This window comes from Pteronotus mesoamericanus, unplaced genomic scaffold (genome assembly GCF_021234165.1).
Source record: "Pteronotus mesoamericanus isolate MK-2021 breed Mesoamerican mustached bat unplaced genomic scaffold, CSHL_Meso_final contig_2, whole genome shotgun sequence".
In the NCBI taxonomy this organism is placed as follows: Eukaryota; Metazoa; Chordata; class Mammalia; order Chiroptera; family Mormoopidae; genus Pteronotus; species Pteronotus mesoamericanus.
This window is the reverse complement of record NW_026555084.1, coordinates 3,257,771-3,278,197: the sequence shown is the minus strand read 5'-3', so window position 1 is coordinate 3,278,197 and position 20,427 is coordinate 3,257,771. Positions and strand designations below refer to the sequence as shown.

Genomic DNA, 20,427 nt, shown 5'->3' with positions numbered 1-20,427 from the left:
CACCTCAATGCCATGATGAACTATTTACAGGCCAAAAATCTCGCAGGTTTTAATCTTGGCCTTGGACAGGGAGCTAAATGAAAACCTGCTCTGAGAACCACACGATGGCACACACACACAGGAGGGAGTGCACTACACTCTCCGTGCGGTCCAAAACACATCGAGAGAAAAACTGGAAGAGGTCTCAGGCTGGCCGTGCCCCCAGGTGATGGCAGAAGCAAATACTTTTATCTAGGCCAACGGGGCTGATTTCTAAACTGTTAAAATAGAGGCAATGAACATCTTAGTCCAATAAAATGATGAGACCTCCCCATTTTTCTCATCTACAAGGTAACATCGGGCCACCATTTGCCATTCAAACTTTATGGTGTGCAGAGCTCTCTTCTCCAGACTCCTAGGAGTATAACAAAGCTGGTTCTATAAAAAGCCCTGTTAATCCACCCTTGGCTGGATGGATATCTAAAGTGTAGGGTCACATTCTCATGCAAGAAGTCCTGACCTCCAGAACTGGCCTTGTGGCTCATTCTTCTCACTTTGAGTTGATTTCAGAATAACAATCTTCAAGTTGCCCACTGCCTAGATATCTACTCTGATCATTGATATGGGCAAATAATCAGACCGTGAAATTGGCAAGAGCAACAGCGCCCAGAACCTGACCATTAAGTAGCCCAATTGACTGTCCATGGAAGGTCGGTGCCCAGCCACAGAGATTCACCCCTCCAGTCCCCTCGTGATTCTCTGTAGGAAGGTTACCCCCACTGGATTATTTCCACACCCAACCTCCCCTCTTCTACACATTTACTGTACTAACTCCTTCTGTAGGCGTGTACTCAGACAATGAAACCTCATTTTAGGCTTAGCCTAAGTGAAGCAATTAAGAAAGTCAATCATTTCTGAATTTTCTTGGTTTTCTTTTCAGTTTTTTGTGACCTCCTAAAGTTAAGAATGAGTGAAGTTAGAATGAGCCTCCCTACTTTTCTCTCCGATAATGAGGGGTAATCAGGCTGGACGATACCACACAGACACAGAGCACCAGCATCCATGGTCCATGCTGAGAAGCTCTGATGTGGTTCAGTTAAGGCACTGGTGTTTACAAATGCAAGGTTCTGAAGGTTGAATGGCAAACTTCTCTATCTGACACCTCCCGTTTCTGCTTGAGAAATTCCCTTTTTTCTCTTACATTCTCTTCAAGTTTGAGATTTGGTGTTTTGACAAATAACAAGCCTTGAATTCTTGAAGGGGACCACGTCAGTCTTATCTGGCTGCTGCATCTGCTGGCGAAGGGATAGGATGTGGTGGACCTCTCCGGTCCATTCAGCTATTTTCTGGCATCTGGTGGGCCGTCCCCCATGCGTGACCCTATTTTCCTCTTCGTCTTTTTCAGTTGATTGCCTGGATCCCACCTGCTCCAGCCACGGGGTCTGTGTAAATGGAGAATGCCTTTGCAGCCCTGGCTGGGGCGGTCTGAACTGTGAGCTGGCGAGGGTCCAGTGCCCGGACCAGTGCAGCGGGCACGGCACTTACCTCCCCGACACGGGCCTCTGCAGCTGCGACCCCAACTGGATGGGTCCCGACTGCTCCGTGGGTAAGCCGAGAGGTTTCCTTCTCACTTTCCCCAACACTCGTGCCCTGTGTCCTCCGCGAGCCTCGGTGCATTGGCACCTACTCTTCACCCTCAGCTGGGGACATAGGGCCTGTGGTCCGTTGGACTCTGGACTCCTCACTCTCTTGTCCTCCATCAGGAAGCCTGTGGTCCTTGAGAAACAGCAGACCCCTGCATAGGTTCTCGTGCCCCATGGGGGCCGTCGCTGCAAATGGATGAGGGGCCTGGGAGGGACGCTTCCATTTGCATTACGGATTTTCCCATGTGTGCTCCCCAAAGGCACCAGAAAATAAAACAGAACAATTCAGGCCCAGGCAAGCTGAATGAAACATCCCATAAAACAGAAAAGGGGCTCCCTCGAGGTGCGTGTGAACCTGTTACAAAGCCCCGCAGTCCTCCAGTGACAGGCAAATAATGAAGTTGTGCTGTACACTTTATTTTCCTAAAATTAAGAGCGTGTGGCTTACTTCCCAAGCGACCTCAGCAGGGAATGGTTCAGCAGTTCAAGGCAGCCCCGGCCTTGCCGAGAACGGTTCCTCTCGCGCTGACAGGTGCCTATCAAGCAGGGGACCGTCATTCCACCCTTCCTCTGGGCAGCGGGACAGCTGTCAGATTGCCACGGCCCTCAGGAAGGGACTATAGGTGAGGCTTTGCCTACAGTGGGAAAGAAATGAGTATGTCAGTGCAAAAAGGAAAAAAAAGAAGAGTCAATTAAAATGGGCTGTTCTGGAAGCCACTTGACTCTGGCTTCAACTCTGAGGCTGGTGGTCCAGGCTGAAATCTGCAGAGAACTGGGGGGAGGTGAGCCCTAGACCAGGGCCCCACTGTGCTCATGATGTGCTGTGTGACTTTGACTGAGTCACTGGCCCTCCCTCCTGCTCTGGTCGCCCCCACCCCAGGCCTGGAGAGCCATGCTCAGTGGTCTGTCGTAAGGATGAATGTCCGGCATGTGCTTGTCCTCGCGTGAGAGGTCTGGAACGCCAGAGAGTGCATATCTGTCTGTCTGTCTCCTCCCCAGCCACAAAAGACTTTGAGCTCCTTTGAGAAAGAGGCTGTGTAAATACAGCACAGTCCCAGCGGTCATCATTGCCACCAGGGTGCTGGTCTGTCGCCATCATGGGGTTGGAGCTGTGGGGTCCCCAGCTGGCCTTTGGCCAGTCCAGTCTCTCAAAGGGCAGGGGACACCCCAGCTGGCTGGGGAGTTAGGCTTCACAGGTGTCTTTTCACCGGGGCACCTCCCAGGGGACTTTGCCAGACAGGGTAGCCCCTGTCTGAGCTGCCGCCGCCATGGCGGCCTCAGTCTCTAAAACAGCGCTCCTCGCACTCCAGTGCACATCAAAGCCACCTGGACGACTTGTCACAACAAACTTCTGAGCCCCGCTCCCAGAGTTGCTGGCTCCAGAGCTCCAGCCGAGGCACAAGAATTGGCATTTCTGACAAGTTCCCAGGTGACAGTGATGCTACGGGTCCAAAGAACCCCAGCTCCAGAAAAGACGTAGCAGTGAATTAGTCCCCAGCCTGTGGGGAGAGAGGGCTCCCAAGATGACATAGTGCTGGGCCTTGGGGCCCACCCTCGGGACCCGGGCCGCGTGCGAGGCCTGGCCTCCAGCGGAGGGTTTCGCCAGCTGCGGTATTGAGCTGTAATCATTGTTTTTCTTCCAGAAGTGTGCTCAGTAGACTGTGGCACTCACGGCGTCTGCATCGGGGGAGTCTGCCGCTGTGAAGAGGGCTGGACAGGCGCAGCTTGCGACCAGCGCGTGTGCCACCCCCGCTGCATTGAGCACGGGACCTGTAAAGATGGCAAATGTGAATGCCGAGAGGGCTGGAATGGTGAACACTGCACCATTGGTAGGCAAACGGCAGGCACCGAAACAGGCACATATTGCTTTATTTTCATAAATCGTAGATCGATAGTGATGGTCGTGCATTGCAACTGGCTGTTCCTTCAGGGACACATGTGCCCTCCAACATTCTTGCTGCCTCTCCAACCTCCCAGGGGATGACGAAGGGAAAAGCAAGGTCCCCCATTGGAAAAGTCTTTCCCTTCTTTCCAGAATTCCAGATTGGGAGGGAAGGGACCGAATAAGAAAATCCGTCCAAATTACTGATCTTAGGGAGGGAGAAATGTACATGCATGGGAAATGGTCAGAGCCTGGAGGACTCAAGCTCCCGAAGGGCTGTGGTCTGCAGGTCGCCCCTTTTTCAGGGTCCTCCCTGCTCGCTGGGTCACTGGGTCCCTGCTTGCTGGCAACAGTGAAACTCACTTATTTTAGACAAGGCTGGATGCCGGCAGGACCCCCAGGTTTCCTGCAAAGCCAAGTACCACTGTAATAGGTTTGAGCATCCTCTTGCGGTCGCAAGACAAGGCTTCCTGTGTGGGCTCCTGGCCCTCCCCATCTCCGCCACCGTCATCGGATGTCCCCTCCTCTGGTCCCATTTCATTCTCACGCAGCCACGGCTCTATAAGCTTCTTGACTGAGAATGTTTTTTAAAGGGCCCTTTCTTTGTTGAAAAGCAATAGCTCCCAAGTTTGTTCAGGTTTTTTTTTGCTGTTGTTTGTTTGTATATTGTCATTATTGTGGTTTGGGATGAGACAATACTGGATTGAATGTCCCAATTTTCCCTTTAATTGAGGCGATGGAAGCCACATCTCTCAGAGAGTTGAGATGACCTCCACTTTACCTCCGGTTCTCAGATTTGCTGTTTAACTAAGGCAGGTCTGGGATTCATTTCATGCCAAGCTGGCTAATTCACGTGCTTGCATGAAACACTCAGAGATGCCTGCAAACCACTGACGTGCCCCCGGCTAGCCGTCAAGTTGGGGGCCCTCCCCTCTGTCCTAGCCCCAAAACGCTAGTCACAGACCAGCCACCCGGAATGGGAGACGGGAGAGGGAGGGCGCGGAGGAGCTTACCCAGGACGGACTCGGGAGATCAGACTCAGTTTCCCATGCTGTTCATTTGGGCGCTTATGCAGAGATAAAGTGCACTCTGCACTAGACTCCCCCCGGTTCCATCTAATTGGACATCCAAGGGGCAGCATGCCAATCCGGGCCGCAACCGTAGCACTGGGACCCTGCCGGGACAGCCGGTTGGCAGTGAATTGTTTTTGCAATCTCTCAATGATGCTCCAGATCCTGCTCCCCCTGCAGCCACTTTCATCTCCAGTTCCCTGCAGAGTCTGGGGGAGAATTCAGAAGAATTTCAAGGGAGGGATGCACACAGCCCACTACCAAGACAGTTTAAAATTCTCACTAATAGCTGCCACTGGCAGGGACGTTTCTCTTGATGTGTTTTTGCATGCCCACTGTGATTTAAGCACTTCCCCCTTCCCCACACCTCCATTGCCTCCAGTCTCACCCCACAAAAGAGCTCTTGCCTGCCAATAACCTTTAAGTAGAAAATGCTGCTTGCCCTCTCTCCACGCAATCCAGCTCCACGTCCCCTTGGCTCTCCCCTTCCCACATCTGCTGAGGGCTTAGTGCCCCGCAGCGATGCCTGCTGGCTGTCTCCTCCCTACCGCCCATCCCTAGCCTGGGAATAGCTCACAGGAGGGCAGCCCAGATGGATCAGAGTGGAGTTTGGAAAACCTCGGGCTCCGGGGCCAAATCTGGCCTGCTGCCTGTTGTTCTGTGGCTTAGGAGCTAAGAATAGTTTTTGCATTTATTAAGAGGTGGAAAAAAATTTTAAATATCTCCTTGCATTTGACAATTGTATAGACTTCAGATGTCAGTGTCCATAAATAATCATCATTAGCAGAGAGCCACACCCATCTGCCGATGTACCATAGGCTTCCACTTCGTGTCAGGGCGTTGAATAATCGGGAGACCTCATGGTCCACAAAGCCATTGTGGTCTGGCCATTTACAGGGGGAAAAAAATGGCCAGCCCCGAGTTAGAGAGTTGCACAATTCTTGATGGAGAAAAGGGAGAAAATGGGTCAGCATTGGCATTAGGAGAAGGGCCCAGCTGGACCTCGAATGGCGTTAGGGGCCAAGAGGAAGGGAGACACTTTGCGCATCATCACGTGGAATGGAGAGAAAACTACAGTTGAGCTAAAGTGTTTCTGGGGCCTTTGGGAATGAGATGGGAAGACAACAACTTGAGTCTCAGTAGAAAAGGATGAGAAAATAGCCAGCAGGAGAACAGAGGACGTGTTTCCCTCTAGCGAGCCCTTTGGGTGAGATGAATCGGAGGTGTTTCTGCTACTTGAAGTGTCTGGTTCAAGTTTCATATCTCTGTGCACTAAGTTACGAGTTCTTGGGAGACACAGAGAAGATGCACATCTATCTGCCAAGTCAAGCTCCCAAAATAAGGAGAGCAGTGATCCGGGCAAGTCTCCTGTTCAGAACAACACTCTCTCATGACTTTGTGCTGCGTGACTTATAAAGATCTTTATCACCAATGTCTTTTCTTGTGAGAAATTAGAGCCCCCTGGTTTCATTGGTAGGATAGATGCTGTCTCCCCATCGTTATGTTTCCTGAGGTTTGCTTAAAAAAAAAAAAGAAAGAAAGCAACAGACATGTGTTGGTGAGGTTTGCAATGCAGAATCTAGAGATGTCCGTACGTGCATAATAGCTTGCTTCTCCACCTCTGGCTCCAGAGCTGTTTCATGGAGACTTCATCTTTTATTTTGAGCAGACACTCCTGTCAATTCATTTTAAGTAAATGCCACAATTTACAAGCCCAGAGTCAGCCTCCTCCTCAGGGATACTGACAGTCAGACAGGCAAGAGAGGCTCTTTGATCCTTTCCAAGCAGAGCCTCAAATGCTGTATTTTGAAAATAGAAAATAAATAAGAATGAAATGGCACCTAGTCCGCAAACAACGTATTATGGGATTTGGGGTAAGGCCGAGCGTTGGCGGCTAGTGTTGGGGTTCTTGGGTTGTCTGTGGCCTGTTTTCAGAAGGTCATGGGAGGCAGTTTGAGTAGGGTCATCGCAAATAGTCAACTGAATAATTCATATCAGCACTTGTGGATCACATTTATTTTGCTGAAGGAAACAAGATGACAGACGTGGGGGAGGGGGTGCGGTGAGGGGTGAGGATAAAACACAGACTTCTAAAACAATTGGGAAGAGTCACCAGGATGCACTTCTGGAATTTGGGAGAGTACCCAAATGCACTTTTGGCCTTTTCAGCCAAATTATATATTTTATATTTGAAAATTTAGTATATATGGCTAAAAATGTAAATATAAGGTATACCATTTCAAGGTTGACTATTAGGGTTAACTTATTGGTAGCCTGGATTCTACCAAGCCATGATTCTTATAGTACCTCTTTCTAACAAGTTAAGTACAAGGTATGGCTAAAATTTACAGAATTGCATAGATAAGAAATACGCTCTGAATCCAAATCAAGCACGATTCATGTATAGCTTTGTAATATATTGTATCAGCATTATTTGGATGGGCTGCATTTTCTCATGAATAAATCAGAAGGCACATTGTTGGTTAGAATAGTTTTGTTCTTTAAACATGATTCTCAATAGGGTTGTTTTTTCCTATAATCTGCCACCACCACCACCAGCCCTGATTAACTTCAGAAGGCCATCCAAGGCTATAACACCAGGGCATAAAGGAACCACAGAACAGGTGAAAAATCACTACCAACTATAGTAAACTCAGATAAGTGTCTCTTATATTATAAGGAAATAGAGTAGATGTTAGTGTGTTTTGTGAGCAGAATAGCTGGGCAATTACAGGGAGAAGCTACCATTCACGTTGCCGGCAAATGCCAGGAGGGAAGCTAAATGCTAATTGAGGATTGTTGCTATTATCTCCTTCCTGTGGACTCTCCAGACATCCATTCTGAATAATACAACCTAACACATCCTTTGAATAAGTCCGCCAACACCAGGCACTGACCCTGTGTGAACTGTTGGACTTCTGGGTGGGGAGCAACATCTGTCATGGTTGTTCCAACTTATTTCATCTGTGTGGTCGTGACCTCCAGTTGTTTCTCAGAATCAGGAGGACTCTGTTCCTAGGACCATGCGGGGCTGGGTGACCTGCCCATGTGCCACAAGTCAGAAAAGTTTTCTTTTTCCTCTGACACACTGGGGCCCTTCTATTTTTCCCCTTTAATTGGCCGGGGGAAAGGAATATGTTCTTGTGATGTTAATAAGGAAAACGAATCTTTACCCAAGGTAAAACCAGCCGTGCGACAACTTGACATGCTGATTAAGTGATTGTCATCAAAAGTAGACAGGTCACAGTCCGAGAGGGAGAGAGCTTCAGAACCACAGGGGACGCTGGGAAGAAGGCAGCTGTCAAAATTAACCTACTTCAGAATGAATGCAGCTGCTCCTGCCTCTCATTCCCCCTTCATTCCATGCTACAGAAACTTTTTTCTTGTAGCGATTATCCTTGAATGTTTGAGCTTTCACGACTCTACAGTGAGATCAAGTGGAGATGAAATTAGCCACTGTGGAGCCGTCCTTACCACTCGATCCAGGGATGCAGCTAACTCTCCGATTGGTTCATTAGACCCCTTCCTTTGGCGCTCTTCTTACTGGGAGCCTGTCCCAGGAGCTTTCTCTTCTGTGAAGTGAAAACCTAACGGGAGGGACTTTCATGTTAAAAATTATGGACAAACTCTTAGCAAAGTACAAAAGATGTTCCACTGTTGCTTACCACCCCCTACAGTTTGGCCAAATGGAAGCCTTCATATGGAAGGTTGATGATCGTCATGTACCCAGAAGTTCTCTTTGAATCTGGGTCAGGCGGTCTGTACAGGTGCCCTACGCAACCCAGAACAGGACCAAGAGGTAGAAGTTACAGGAACACATTTTCACCTTACTGCAAAAAAGTAAAAGGCAGTGAAAGGGGCGGGGGGGGGAACCCTGCCTCTCAAGTAGTAAGATTCTCATCACTGAAAGTATTTACTTTCTTGGCGTGGATGTGGAAAAGGGACGTTCAGCATCAACTGGAACATAGGCTAACTAGATAGACACAAAACTTGCCCCAACTTTAGGGCTCAGCCATCCTGGAGTCTAAATGGGAACATTTCTGTAATGTTTCCTGTGTGATTTTGTAACACCTCCACATGCAATGAGCTCCCATAAAAGAACATAGGGAAGGAAGATCCAGTGGCTGAGTCCTGTGGGATGACAATGACTTGGCGCATTCGTTGTACCACCCCCTGAATGTTTCAGAGGATCCCGTGGATGCACCCACTACCTTGGAGCCCCCAGTGACAGAGCCGAAGAGTAGAAAGCTTGATAGGAGATGTTACTGACTTTGCCACGACAAAGAACTAAAAACATAAAATCCATGGGACAGAGTTAGCGTGAGGAAGACTCCAGACTCAAAAGAAAGGAACACCTGTAAAAGTAAGAGCTGTTGAAAAGATGGGATGCATTGTCCTAGTGGGTACAGCAAGCCATCACTTCCAAGTCCATGGCTCTAGATCCCACAACATGCACTCAACACTTGACATGTCAGGGAAAGGAAAGCCCAGCAGGCCCTAGAGACCTGAGCTCCCTCAGACACGCTCAGTGGGCATTTTCTCATCACTTGCTCTTTGGTCATTGTGGTGTCATGAAGAATAGGTTCATGGAGGAGGAGGATACCTGTGTTCTAGGCTTCACTCTGCCACAAACATTCTGGCTGCCCTTGGGGAAGTGACCAGACCTTCCTGGCCTCTGGGGCCCATGAGGGGGTTGGAAACATAATTGTCTTCCTGAGTGTGGTCTACAAACATGAGATGCTTTTTGTGAATGTACCAGTATATGTGACTGAATACTGATGTAGGGCTTTTAAAAATAAATATTAAGAAAAGCTGTAACTGGTTCCTCACACTCATGTGTGAGTATGATTATACTGGGGGTGCTGCTGGGGGTGTGGCACAAGTAGGGAGTGATGTTAGGCCTGAGTAAATGTAAAGAAAAATATTAAGTAAGTAAAAATACGGATATTGCAAATATTATAGATGCAATACGCAACTGACCGAAGTTAGAACACACGTGGATGAGATGATCTCTAACATGTTCCATGTCCAGAATTTTATTGCTAAATCATGGCCAGGCTGTTCTAGCACGCGCCAGCCTTTCTTCTGAGAGGGGCAGGGAGAGTTTCTAGCCAGACCCTATCACATGCACTTTACACTAAAGGGGTAGATTCGGCTGAGTGCAGGCTCAGCTGGTAAGGTGTTGTGGACTTAATAGAAGGAGATGGTGTTAAAGCAGGAGTTGATCAGTCTGTGTCCACTTCTCCTGGGCTCAGGACGATACCAGCGTGATAACGATGTGCTTTAGACAGAGGCTTCTGTGTCAGTCTTCTAGAGATCAAATCCTAGCTGGTTTCCTAATGTCTGTGTGCCTCAGTGTCTTTGTCTGTAAAATGGGAATGCTAAAAGTACCTGGCTCATGGGGTATATGTCGAGTCCTTGGCACAGAGCCTCGCATACAGTAAGAGCCAAATAAATGTGAGCTCGTATCATCATCAGCATCATGATCCTCATCACCCGCATCATCGCCGTCATTGTCTAGTACCACTATAGAAATGAAAGGGCAAGGGAGGGCGATCAAAGGAAACTTCTCATGAAGACAGTTCTGCTACCTTTAGCTCCCTCTCCTGTAGCTGCTTCTGATCCATCAGGCAGTCTGCAGCATGTCAAAAATAATACTTGCCCATTTTTCATTTCCTACACAAGTTCTTACGGGGAAACATAATCTGCCTCCCTCACCTGGAATCAAACCTGCTTATTTTACCAAGCACCCCAATTGTACATCAAATCAAATAGCTGAATATCCTTATGTTAATAGAGGCTTATTATGAAATCAGAGTTTTCTACTTTCAACCAAAATTTCTCTAAATAGTCCTCTTGGACATGCTCTGGGGGAGCCAAGAGGCCTCTGAAGGCTTGTTTTGAATTCTGGGGGCTGATATTTATGAAAAGTACAGTTTTTAAAACTTTTTTTTGGACCTAGTAGTCTGAGAATTCTGTTATTATTGAATAGGATAAAATTTCAAATTTTTTAAGCCAGTGTTTCACAAAGTAAGGACCACAGATGTGTTCTTGAGAAGTAAAAAGGATACTGTTCTCCTTTGAGAAGGAACCTGGCGTCTCTCACTTTTGAGGATGCTGCCAGGCCGGGGTCTCTTCGAACACCTGGTCCTGCTCTCTCCTTTTCTCCCCCCACCTCATTCCTCAGGGATCCGGGTGCCAAAATTACATTTGCAGTGGTGCTGTGCACAAGGAATAACCCAAGAGACTCTGCTTAGCAGCACACATGCTCTTTGGAGACCCAACTCTCGTTGATTGTCCCTGTTCAGCCCACTAAACCTCACAATTACCCTCATTCCCCCATACTGCAATTGCTGACTCCTTGGAGCAAGACCCGTGGGTAACATCTGGGGAGTCTTCGCAATTCCTTGGCTCATCTCCTGGGTTATCAGGAGCCACACAGAGAATCCCAGATGTTCATGTTAAGAAACAGATTTTGCCTTTCCTCCCAAGTTGCCTGCCTAACGGCGTTCAATCTCAGACCAAGCCATGTATTTTATAGCACCCTATTTCACAGGCTCTTTTTAAGAGGCTTGCTTTGATGGTCTTTGGAAAATAGGGTGTCCTCACTGTGAGAACCCACCGGTCAAAGTCGGGGTTTGTTGCTCTCCTCTCGTTCCTTTGGCCACGTATTTCTGTGCAGCAGCAGCATCAGACCCACAGCAGTTCACCAAACCGTTGACCGTCTCTAAGCTTCCCCTCCATGGGGAAGAAGGAAACCTCACCAAATAGCAGCTAGGAGAAAGCTAAGTATTTCATCATCGACATTCTCAGGATAATTAGAATGGATTAAATTACAAGAGAAAATGCATTGAGTTAATCTTTCTTCTAATTAAAAAAATATCCCTAGTTTTAAATAAAGTGTTTGTTTTTAAAAACATATTTTCATCGTAATCACTAAGGGGGAGCCCTTTTTGGTCCTCAATGGTAGAAGCAACATCTGCAAAGTAATTAAAAGCTACCAGCCAGTGGGCTTTATGATTATTATTAAGCTCCTTGAGGAGCCTGCTGAGCCCTTTGTGGCAGCTTTTGCCACGGAGCTCTCCACAGGCGACCTCATTCCATGGTTTGTGGTGGCATTACTCTCTTTCTGGTCCCAGATCACTGAAGATGTGCTTGACTCCCCTTGGTCAACAAGTGTCAAATGAAGTGGTTAATTCAGCAGAGGTATACAGGGTCTGGCACAAATAACACCCCCTTTTTATTTCAAAATCTTTTTTTAATAGAATTAGAGCTTGTAACTCTTTTATTTAGTTATTTATTTATTTTTAGAGAGGGAGAAGGGAGAGAGAAAGAGAGGAAGAGAAACATCAATGTGTGGTTGCCTCTCAAGCACCCCCTACTGGGGTCCTGGCCCGCCACCCAGGCATGTGCCCTGACTGGGAATCGAACCAGCGACTCTTTGGTTCGCAGGCCAGCGCTCCATCCACTGAGCCACACCAGCCAGGGCTACAAAATCTTTTATTACAAAATCATAAACATGTAATTCTGTAACATAACAGTATCACACTCAAACACACCATGTGACAGTTTAGGTGAAATGGTCAAATTAAAACTAAAAATTGTTATACCCACATTATTACCCTACCAACCACACTCAAGCAGGTGTTACTTATGCTGGACCCTGTATATACTTTTCCATGTGATCAGGGAAATTAGTCAGAAGGAGGCCAGTAGGTGACATGAGCCACAGCTCAACTGCAAAGCTCACTCCCTGCTCCCAAATATTTCTAGAAGTTTCCAGTGGTGCCTTATATGCTCATATTTAGCCTATGCAGATGCCTCAAGCTTGGTGTCCTCAGAAAGCGTGCCGCCTACAGAATTCACTTCAGGGTCCATGCCAGGCGTGTGGTAGCCAACACCCTCGCCCCCCCTCTGCTGAAGGCCTGCCGTATGTACACAGTGGAGGAGAGAATGCCACATTCCCCCACACAAGGGCGCTTTAGCAGCTGGTCCCGTGTTGGAGAAAACAGCCTTTTGTTCTCGGTCTATAGCTCCCCTCATACACTCCCAGGGCTTGTCCCAGGTCTGGGCCGCAGGACAGGCCCCACGGGGTCCTTTGCACCTCCTCCCCTCCCCTCACCTTCAGACGCCGTGCATACACGCAGGGCTGGAGGAGGATGCTCACTGTTCTCCCCACACAGCCAGTCTCTGAACCCCAGTTTGGACTCCCTTAGGACCCCTGTCCTCTTCTCCACCAGCTCTTTGTGAAAGCCTCCTCGTCCCTCCTCATTTACGTTAGGGGTTCCTTCCAATTCCCACCGGCTCAACTGCCCATAAGAGACCCTGTGACCTCCCACCCTTACCACAACGGTGCACGGGAGGAATGGAGGTAGAACTGCTCCCACGTCCTCTAGACGCTGGGTCTCCGGCCGTTCCTGGCTCGGCTCCTTGGGGCCAATTGCTCTCATCACCTGGCACCACGCAGACCGAACCATACATCACAAAAACTCCAGCCTGCCAGACCTCAGAGAAAGGAAGGGTTAACTAGCATTCCAGAGACAGAAAGCCCCACATCACGGCTGTTCATAAAAAATTAAAATTGATGAGACTCCTGGGCCACACATTTCAAGTGTAGCTGCAGCAGCACCTGGTCAAATTAGCAATGAAGTTGGTTAGAACTTGGCCCAGAAGGGTCATCTGTCTAAAGCTGTAAGCAGAGTCATGGGCTCGGAAAAGTGTGAATTGCATTTCTGCTTTATTTTTTAGATGACGATTTAACTTCAAGAGGAACGGCCAGGCAGCCCTGGCTAGTTGGCTAGAAATATAGTCGCGGGGTGGGGGCCCCAATGATTATAAAATAACCGCCTCAGAAGCCGAGAGGGAACGTTGGTACCTGACTTTATTCCAGCAAGTTAGCAGGCTGGCAGGCACAGGTCATGTGGCTGTGTCCCACCCGCACTCTCTCCGAGGACAGGAAACTCAAAGCTCCTAGTTGTCCTGTGCTTTGCAGAGAGCGCCCTGGCAGCAGGCAGAGAGATTGTTTCTTTACGTTATGTGTGTGTGAGCCCAGGAAGCCCAAATGTCATTGATCATTGCAATTCCCATGATAGGGAGAGCGACTGGAGATACTGGAGGCAGTAAGAGAAACCAGCTCCGGCCTGTTAATCCAGGAAATGCGGGCCAGTCAAGGTGGGTCCCTTAAGCATGTTGCTATCAATTTCTCACCGTACTTTGAATGTGAACTGATTTAACTTCTTATTTCCATTTAATGGGGCCAAGAAAGATCTGTATCCATTCACTTACAGACCTGCTCTCCGGGGGTCTGATACAGGAAATGTTATCATATCATAGAGTTGCCTGGTGCAGAAAACCATCTACCCAGAATTAAACAGCTTGAAACACAATTCACATCAACACCCACTCCACGCTCTCAAAATCTCCCACACAGTGTTTGCAGAATGTAACATCTTCCTCTCTGCTAACTATTGACACTCATTGTCGATACTTTGCTATTGTCATTTTTGTGCGGTAGGAGGGTAGGGCTGGCGTGGGGAAAGGTACAGCAAAGGAATTCAGTGCATGAACTCTGGAATCTCACAAGCCTGGGTTCAAATCCAGCCTCTCTCCACTGCAAGTGGGGTGACCTTTGGCAAGTTATGTATCTTCATTATCTGATTTTTTTCCATCTGTAAATTGGGGACAGTAATACCTCTGTGCAACTGTTGTGAGGACTTCACTTAACACAGCAGTGATATTCCGTAAATGTTCACTTAAAAATCGTTAATGCCACACCTTCATGCCTTTACCGTAGTTTCCCCAAGGTGTCTTCCCGGAGTGGGTCTTTAGGGAGGCATTAGAGGGGGCATACAACCATAGAGGGAAGGGGGCCCAAAACCTCAGAAAGAAGGGCAGGATGCTAACCCTCACATGCTAACCTGGGTGCCTGGGCCCCTCCTGTCTCATTCACCCTTTCGGGAGGAACTTGTTGGGACAGGTGGATTATGGGACCAAAGTAAAGGAGAGCACGGGGGACGAGAGAAAAGCAGGGAGGGATGTAGAAATGGCCCAGCGAGGGTCCGCCTGCCTGTTGCAACAATATGGGTATTAGAAACAAAAACAAGAATGCCACACGTTTGTCCTTGCATGCCTGTCAGCGCCCATACCTTCTCTGTCTGCTTTCGGCTGAGCAATGGCAGCTATATTCATTCATCCAGGGAGTGTTGGTGGAGCGCCTACTGGGTGCTGGGTGCAGCACGTGCTTCCTCTGGGTGAGCCCCTCGGCAGCAGGAGCCAGAGAAACGAGGCTTGCAGAGGGGCAGGTGACAGTCTGAGGGACTTTCGTCCCCCACTGGTTAGCCCTCATGAGACGTTGCTGTTTTCTAACTTAAGACCCCCTTCCTGGTGTTTCTGCCAATAACTTTTGGTGGATTTCTCAACTTTCTTCCTTGCTCACAGCTTCCCCAAAGCAATCAGTGTAAGGAAGGAAGCCTTAAACTTCAATGGTAGTTTAAGTTCATTTGTAACGCAATGTAATTAAATAAAAGAAAGCAGTCAGGTATCAAACTGTGTGGCTACACACAAATGACTCCCTCATAACTGTTAATATTTTCAACAACACAAGAAATTTAGTTAAATCAAATGAAGATGGCAACTCATTAAATTTTTATTTTCCTTCTTATCCTTATTTATCTTTTAATCCTCCATGTATGGCGCTACTTGTTCTTGTTAAATAACACCCATTAATTAAGTCTCGTCTTCTCTTAGCTATAGCTATATTTTTATTTATTATGAAAACCTGGCTTCAAATGCTTATAATTTAATTTAGCTGGATTACTGCTCAGGCATCTCTCAGTGAGAAAACCTTGAGGTTTAAGGGTGGAATTACTGGCCAGGGGAGGAAGTGGCAGGAAGCGAATTTTCCTCTTGTTCCTCGTGGCAGGAGGAGGCTGGGCAGGCCTTTCCTCTGTTAAGGCTGCTGGCCTATATTCGGGTAATGAGGGTGCTATCAGTTCGGCATCCTTACTGACGACGAGAAGGGGCGGAAGGGCAGGAGGGGTCGTAGACTCAGATACCCCCGTGCTAATGAGGCAGGAACAACGCGAGTGCACTACAGGATGTAAGACGGTAGAGAGGGTCACAAACTGGAAGGTAGAGCCCCCCTGGAAGGGCAGACACGACCCACATCCAGCGGAGTGTTGCCACGTTGCCTAGTCTCACCAGATTTTCCATTTCTCAACAGCAGCCAGAAATCGGGATTGGTAGGTACCATCTCCCAATCTTCCAATGCTAGCAAGCAATTTGAACTTTGTGAGAATACTGCATGGGACAGGCAAGCCAGAGGGGGAGCCAAGGGGAGCACCCATCCGTGGCCGCTGACCCCTGCCTCCACTGCAGGGTTAGTGCTGAATTAGGGAACATCACGTGCCTGGACTGAGACTGGGCCAGCTTTGGCTTCTTTTCTTTGATGGCCCAACTCTCCTGGTGACTGGTTTAAGCCAGTGGGAGTCTCATTACCATGGTACCACAGTGATGCTTTGTACTTATACAGTGAAGTTTCTCCAAGGAGCTCAAAAGACTTTGTGTTGCCTCACTCCACCTCACAGTAACCCTGTGAAGCAGGCAGGTAGCAGCTGCCCCCAGATGCACAATGAGCAGCGACAGAAAGTATGTTACACGATACAGCTAGGTTGGCTCATGGGTCTAAACCCATGGCCTACATATTTGGCAAACAGCCTCCAGGAAGCATGGGCAGGACTTCCCATCACCACCCGCTCCGCTGCCCTCTTTGGCTTCTCTTCCTTCCATCTGCTCCAGGTGACAGCAAAGCCCCAGAGCTCAGCAATATGTACAGGCCAAGTGAGCCAGTGACTAATTCTTGTCGTGCGTGTGAGTGTGTGCCCGTCTGTGTGTGCATGCATGTGTGTGCACCCACCTGACTTCTTGGCAGGCCCAGCATGGTACATCCACACCCTTCACATCACATCTCTGCATTGGTCATCGGTCTCACGCCATGCTCTGAAATGCTGCTTTTGCAAACGATCAACCCCTAGAAATTCCAAATAGGTGTCTTTTGGATTCTGGACATGTGCCTAGTAGTCCATGCTGCTAAAGGCCCCTGTGCCCTTCCTCTGCCTTAGACTGGTAGAATTTCAGCTTCGCTTCCTTGCGGAGCTGGCATACGTGCCCGCTCTTTGGCACAGGGGTTAACAGGAAGAGCTGGGAAAGCAGGGGGGAGGGCCAGAGCAGTGCTGAGCAGGGCCAGGAACAGGGTCTTCTCTGAGCCGCGTTGGGCAGAGCAGCCGAGAAAGTCACACCGACCAGTAGTGGTCAGCGTTCCGCCTCTGACATCATTTTTCCCGCTCTGGGTGCAAGGGCTTTGCTACAAAATCCCCCTGCCCGACCCCGGCCCCTCACTTGAGGGACATATCACTGTCTGGCCTGCCCTCCTCGGGGGGATTTCCTTGGGCTTTCAAGCTTGACACAGAGAGAAGATTCCAGGAGAGGAGGGTAACCTGTTGATCTGTTTCCCGGGGGAGCAGAGCACGCGTGTCTTGCATTTTCTCGATTGCCTTGTTCTTCCTCCCGGATGACCTCAGACCAGGCTCTGATCCCTGGGGACAGTGCCCGGCATGACAGTGTCCCGCAGCTCTCCCTCTGTCCCCGTACGAGCATGCCTCGAGTGCGCTCCGGAGGCACACGCAGGCCAGAGGAGCGGCTGGCCAATCCAAAGGCGTGCGTTGGGGAGGTAATGGACTCGCTGGCCTCGGACCTGCGAAGGCTGTCCTCCCCACCAGCTTCCCATCAGGGTCCACAAATCGGGGAACTCTAGGGTCAAAGGAAACTGCCTTTTCCAGGGATGAAAACTTGAAAGATCCCATAGAAAAACATCAGAAATCGCTCGATCTGGTCAGAGGTGCAGCGGATTGAGCGGCCAGAATCAATCGTGCTGTTTTACCTCATCCCAGCAGGACAAAATCAATACTGAATATTTTTAACATATGGAGATTTCAAGAGCTATCCCTTTATATACTTAGGTATATAAAGAGATGGCTTTTGTGCTGCGTTGGGAGAAACTGACTTTGCTTTCTGCTCAGCTGTTCAGAATAGAAGCTTTCAAAGGTCAGACAAGGTTTCTCTTCAGCTTCCTTCATCACGCCTCTCAAGGTATCAAGCCAACAAATCACATTGGTATTTCTTATTCACACACACAAACACGTATTCTTGGGAGTTAAAGGGTTGCCACGTTGAGGACACCTTTGTTCTAACAGCCTCAGGATGACGTTCTAGAATTCAAATGCGTCGGGGAAGCCGCCTGTATCCTTAGTCCGGTGAGGCCCCCAGTGTCCTGCTATACCATGAATGGAATGCCACCCCAGGTGACCCCACACAATAGGCCTGCCAGCAGATTTAGGCCCACCCAGCAGAACTGGCCTTTGGGTGAAATTGACACCTATAGGGAAATAGTGAAACTCAGGGAGGTTCCCGTGGGTAGGCGCCCTGGTCAGCAGGGAGTTCAGCTGCTGGGGTTTCCACCCTCTGCCCTGCTCAGGCTTCAGAAGAAGCTGAAGTGGAATTCCAGGTTGAGCTATGTATCTGGCGGGACCAGCAGGCCACTTTGAAGCTGTGCCTCACCAATCTGAGCACACTGAGCCGGCTTTACCTTGACATTTAAATTCCTGCTTCCATCACCAGTAAGATTGGGTTACACTAGAAAATGCAACTTTAAAATATTTCTGAGCAGTGAAAGCAAGTGATTGCCCGTGTTATAAAATCATGTCTTTCAGAAGACATTAAAATGTTACTGATACCGATCACAGCAAAATAAAAAAGCCGCAAGCCAAGACTTTTGAGGGGAAGGAGGTGGAGGCCTGGAAACAGCTTGAGACCGATACATAAAGACAGCAGTTAAAGCCCAGCTGGGAATGGCTTTAGAGGCTAGAAATGCGAGTCGCTGAGGGGGGTTTCCTTTTCATTTGTTTTCCTCCCAGGCTGTGACTTCACTCTTTCTCTTGACACCCTTATGGTGCCTCCCAAGGAAGATGGTCTCTAGAAGAGTCGATTCCTGTGGCACCCAGTAGCAAGACATACTCTCCAAAAAACCTAAATTATCCCCTGCCTTGGAGCATGGGGTACGGCTCACTAAGGGCTGGCCAGCTTGCAATTCCCTGGGCATGACCCTGTCAGGATATTTAAGAGACGGAAAAGCAGCAGCCATGTTGTAGCTGGGAGCGTAGAGAGTGGAGAAGCTGTCGTGAGTTAGCGTCAACAACACTGTTTCTTAGCTGCCAAAATGGTCCATCTTTTTAGAACTCGAGAGCTGGATTCAAAGAAGGAAAAGGGAATAATAAAGTAACCAAAGGGTTTCTCCTGAGCTTTGGAGGATGAGGGCTTCAAAAAGGCATGTGCTGGCTTAAGGCTGACATTCGAAATGGGGACAGTATCACCTCCCAGGAAGTGAAAAATGGTTCTTTGAGAAGGTGAAAAAAATTCTTATATTTTATGTGTAAAACACACACACACATATTCAATAAATAAACAGATAAAGAATATATCAGTGACATTAAAATTTCATGATTGGGAGAGGCATCAGGAGAGAAAGGTCTGAAAGGTCCCTGGGGAAGAAGATAATGACCCAAAGAAAGCTGAAAAATATTCATCTGGCAGAAGAAATGATAGGTTGGTACATTTCTAGAACTTCAGCAGAAGTGGCCTCAAGTGTCTTTACTAAAGATACATTATTGTTTAGGACATGTTTGCAACTCATATTTCTGTCTTTATTCCCCCTGGCCTTCGGGCCCAAGCTTATACCACATCAGTCTGGACTGAAGTAATGAGAAAGGCCAAATAATTGAACTTTTTATGTGTTTTTGAATTTACCAATTGACTGAATTCCCTTTCCAGATGAAAACAGCTAACCAAGTTCCGACCCTGAAATTTGCCAGCCCCCACGCTACATTCTTAACATCCCTTCTCTCATCTAATCCTCATATCAATCTTGTGAGGTAAAAATGATTGCCGCCGCCATTGCCCAGGTGAGAAACCTGGCTCAGAGCAGTTAAGCAGTCGGTGGAAGCCTTTGCCGTCAGGGACGGGGGAGGCGAGTTCTAAATCCAGGTTGACTTGACAGAGACCAGGTGTAACCATTACACTGTTCCGTTCACCTGCTTTGACCCCAGGTAGCTGCAGCGGAAGGATTGCTTGGGGGGCCAGCAATGAAATCGAGGTGCACGGGCACCACAGAGGCAGCCTCACCTGGTAGTAAAGGCACCACCTGCAGGAGCGGTCTTTTTCGGAGCCGGAGGACAATCCCCGTTGGAGTTCCCTGCTTTCCCTGCGCCTCCCCTCGCTCCTCGCGGAGGCCAAAAAACGCACTAAGTCATCTCAGATTCCGAAAATGACTCACTGCTCTTCAGCACAGACATCGCTGGCCAGCTTCCCTAAATTTAAGCTGACTTTCTATCAAGGGTTCACATATCCACCAACTTTTCATTAAATTAATTATTCAAAACAATTCAGAGTTAGCATTCTCACAGCCACTGTAACTCTGCCGTGACTATATTAAGGCGTAAATTGAACAGCATGTTTTGCAATAGACTTAATTTTATATTCACCAGAGAACTGAGTTATAGTTGCTGTGGGAACCATCATTTCGAATCTCTTGACTTTTGGTGCATTTAAATTTTCAACCTCAGCATTGCACATTGTAGCATATTTTGCATGGATGCTTAATTTGCTTCACGCCGCGGCCTGGCTACCCTGAACTTGGGGGACCTGTCAGAGTCTAGCGTAAAAGCCTTCTGGTTTACCAAGCCTTCTTTCTTACCTTAGTACCTATGATACTTTACAGAGAAATAGCCTAAGTAACAAAATG

At 48.3% G+C, this 20,427-nt stretch overlaps 1 protein-coding gene across 2 annotated transcripts in view; it reads left to right on the top strand.

Moving 5' to 3' along the window:
• Positions 1–20,427, top strand: part of TENM2 (teneurin transmembrane protein 2) — an 831,811-nt gene that overhangs the window by 710,993 nt on the left and 100,391 nt on the right. Inside the window, exons 11-12 of one of the 2 annotated variants that reach the window (XM_054568075.1) lie at positions 1,385–1,585; positions 3,266–3,451. In XM_054568075.1, the coding sequence (XP_054424050.1) occupies positions 1,385–1,585; positions 3,266–3,451 (387 nt within the window). Of the gene's footprint in view, positions 1–1,384; positions 1,586–3,265; positions 3,479–20,427 lie in introns of both variants that reach the window. The other variant, XM_054568074.1, reaches the window with a different exon arrangement.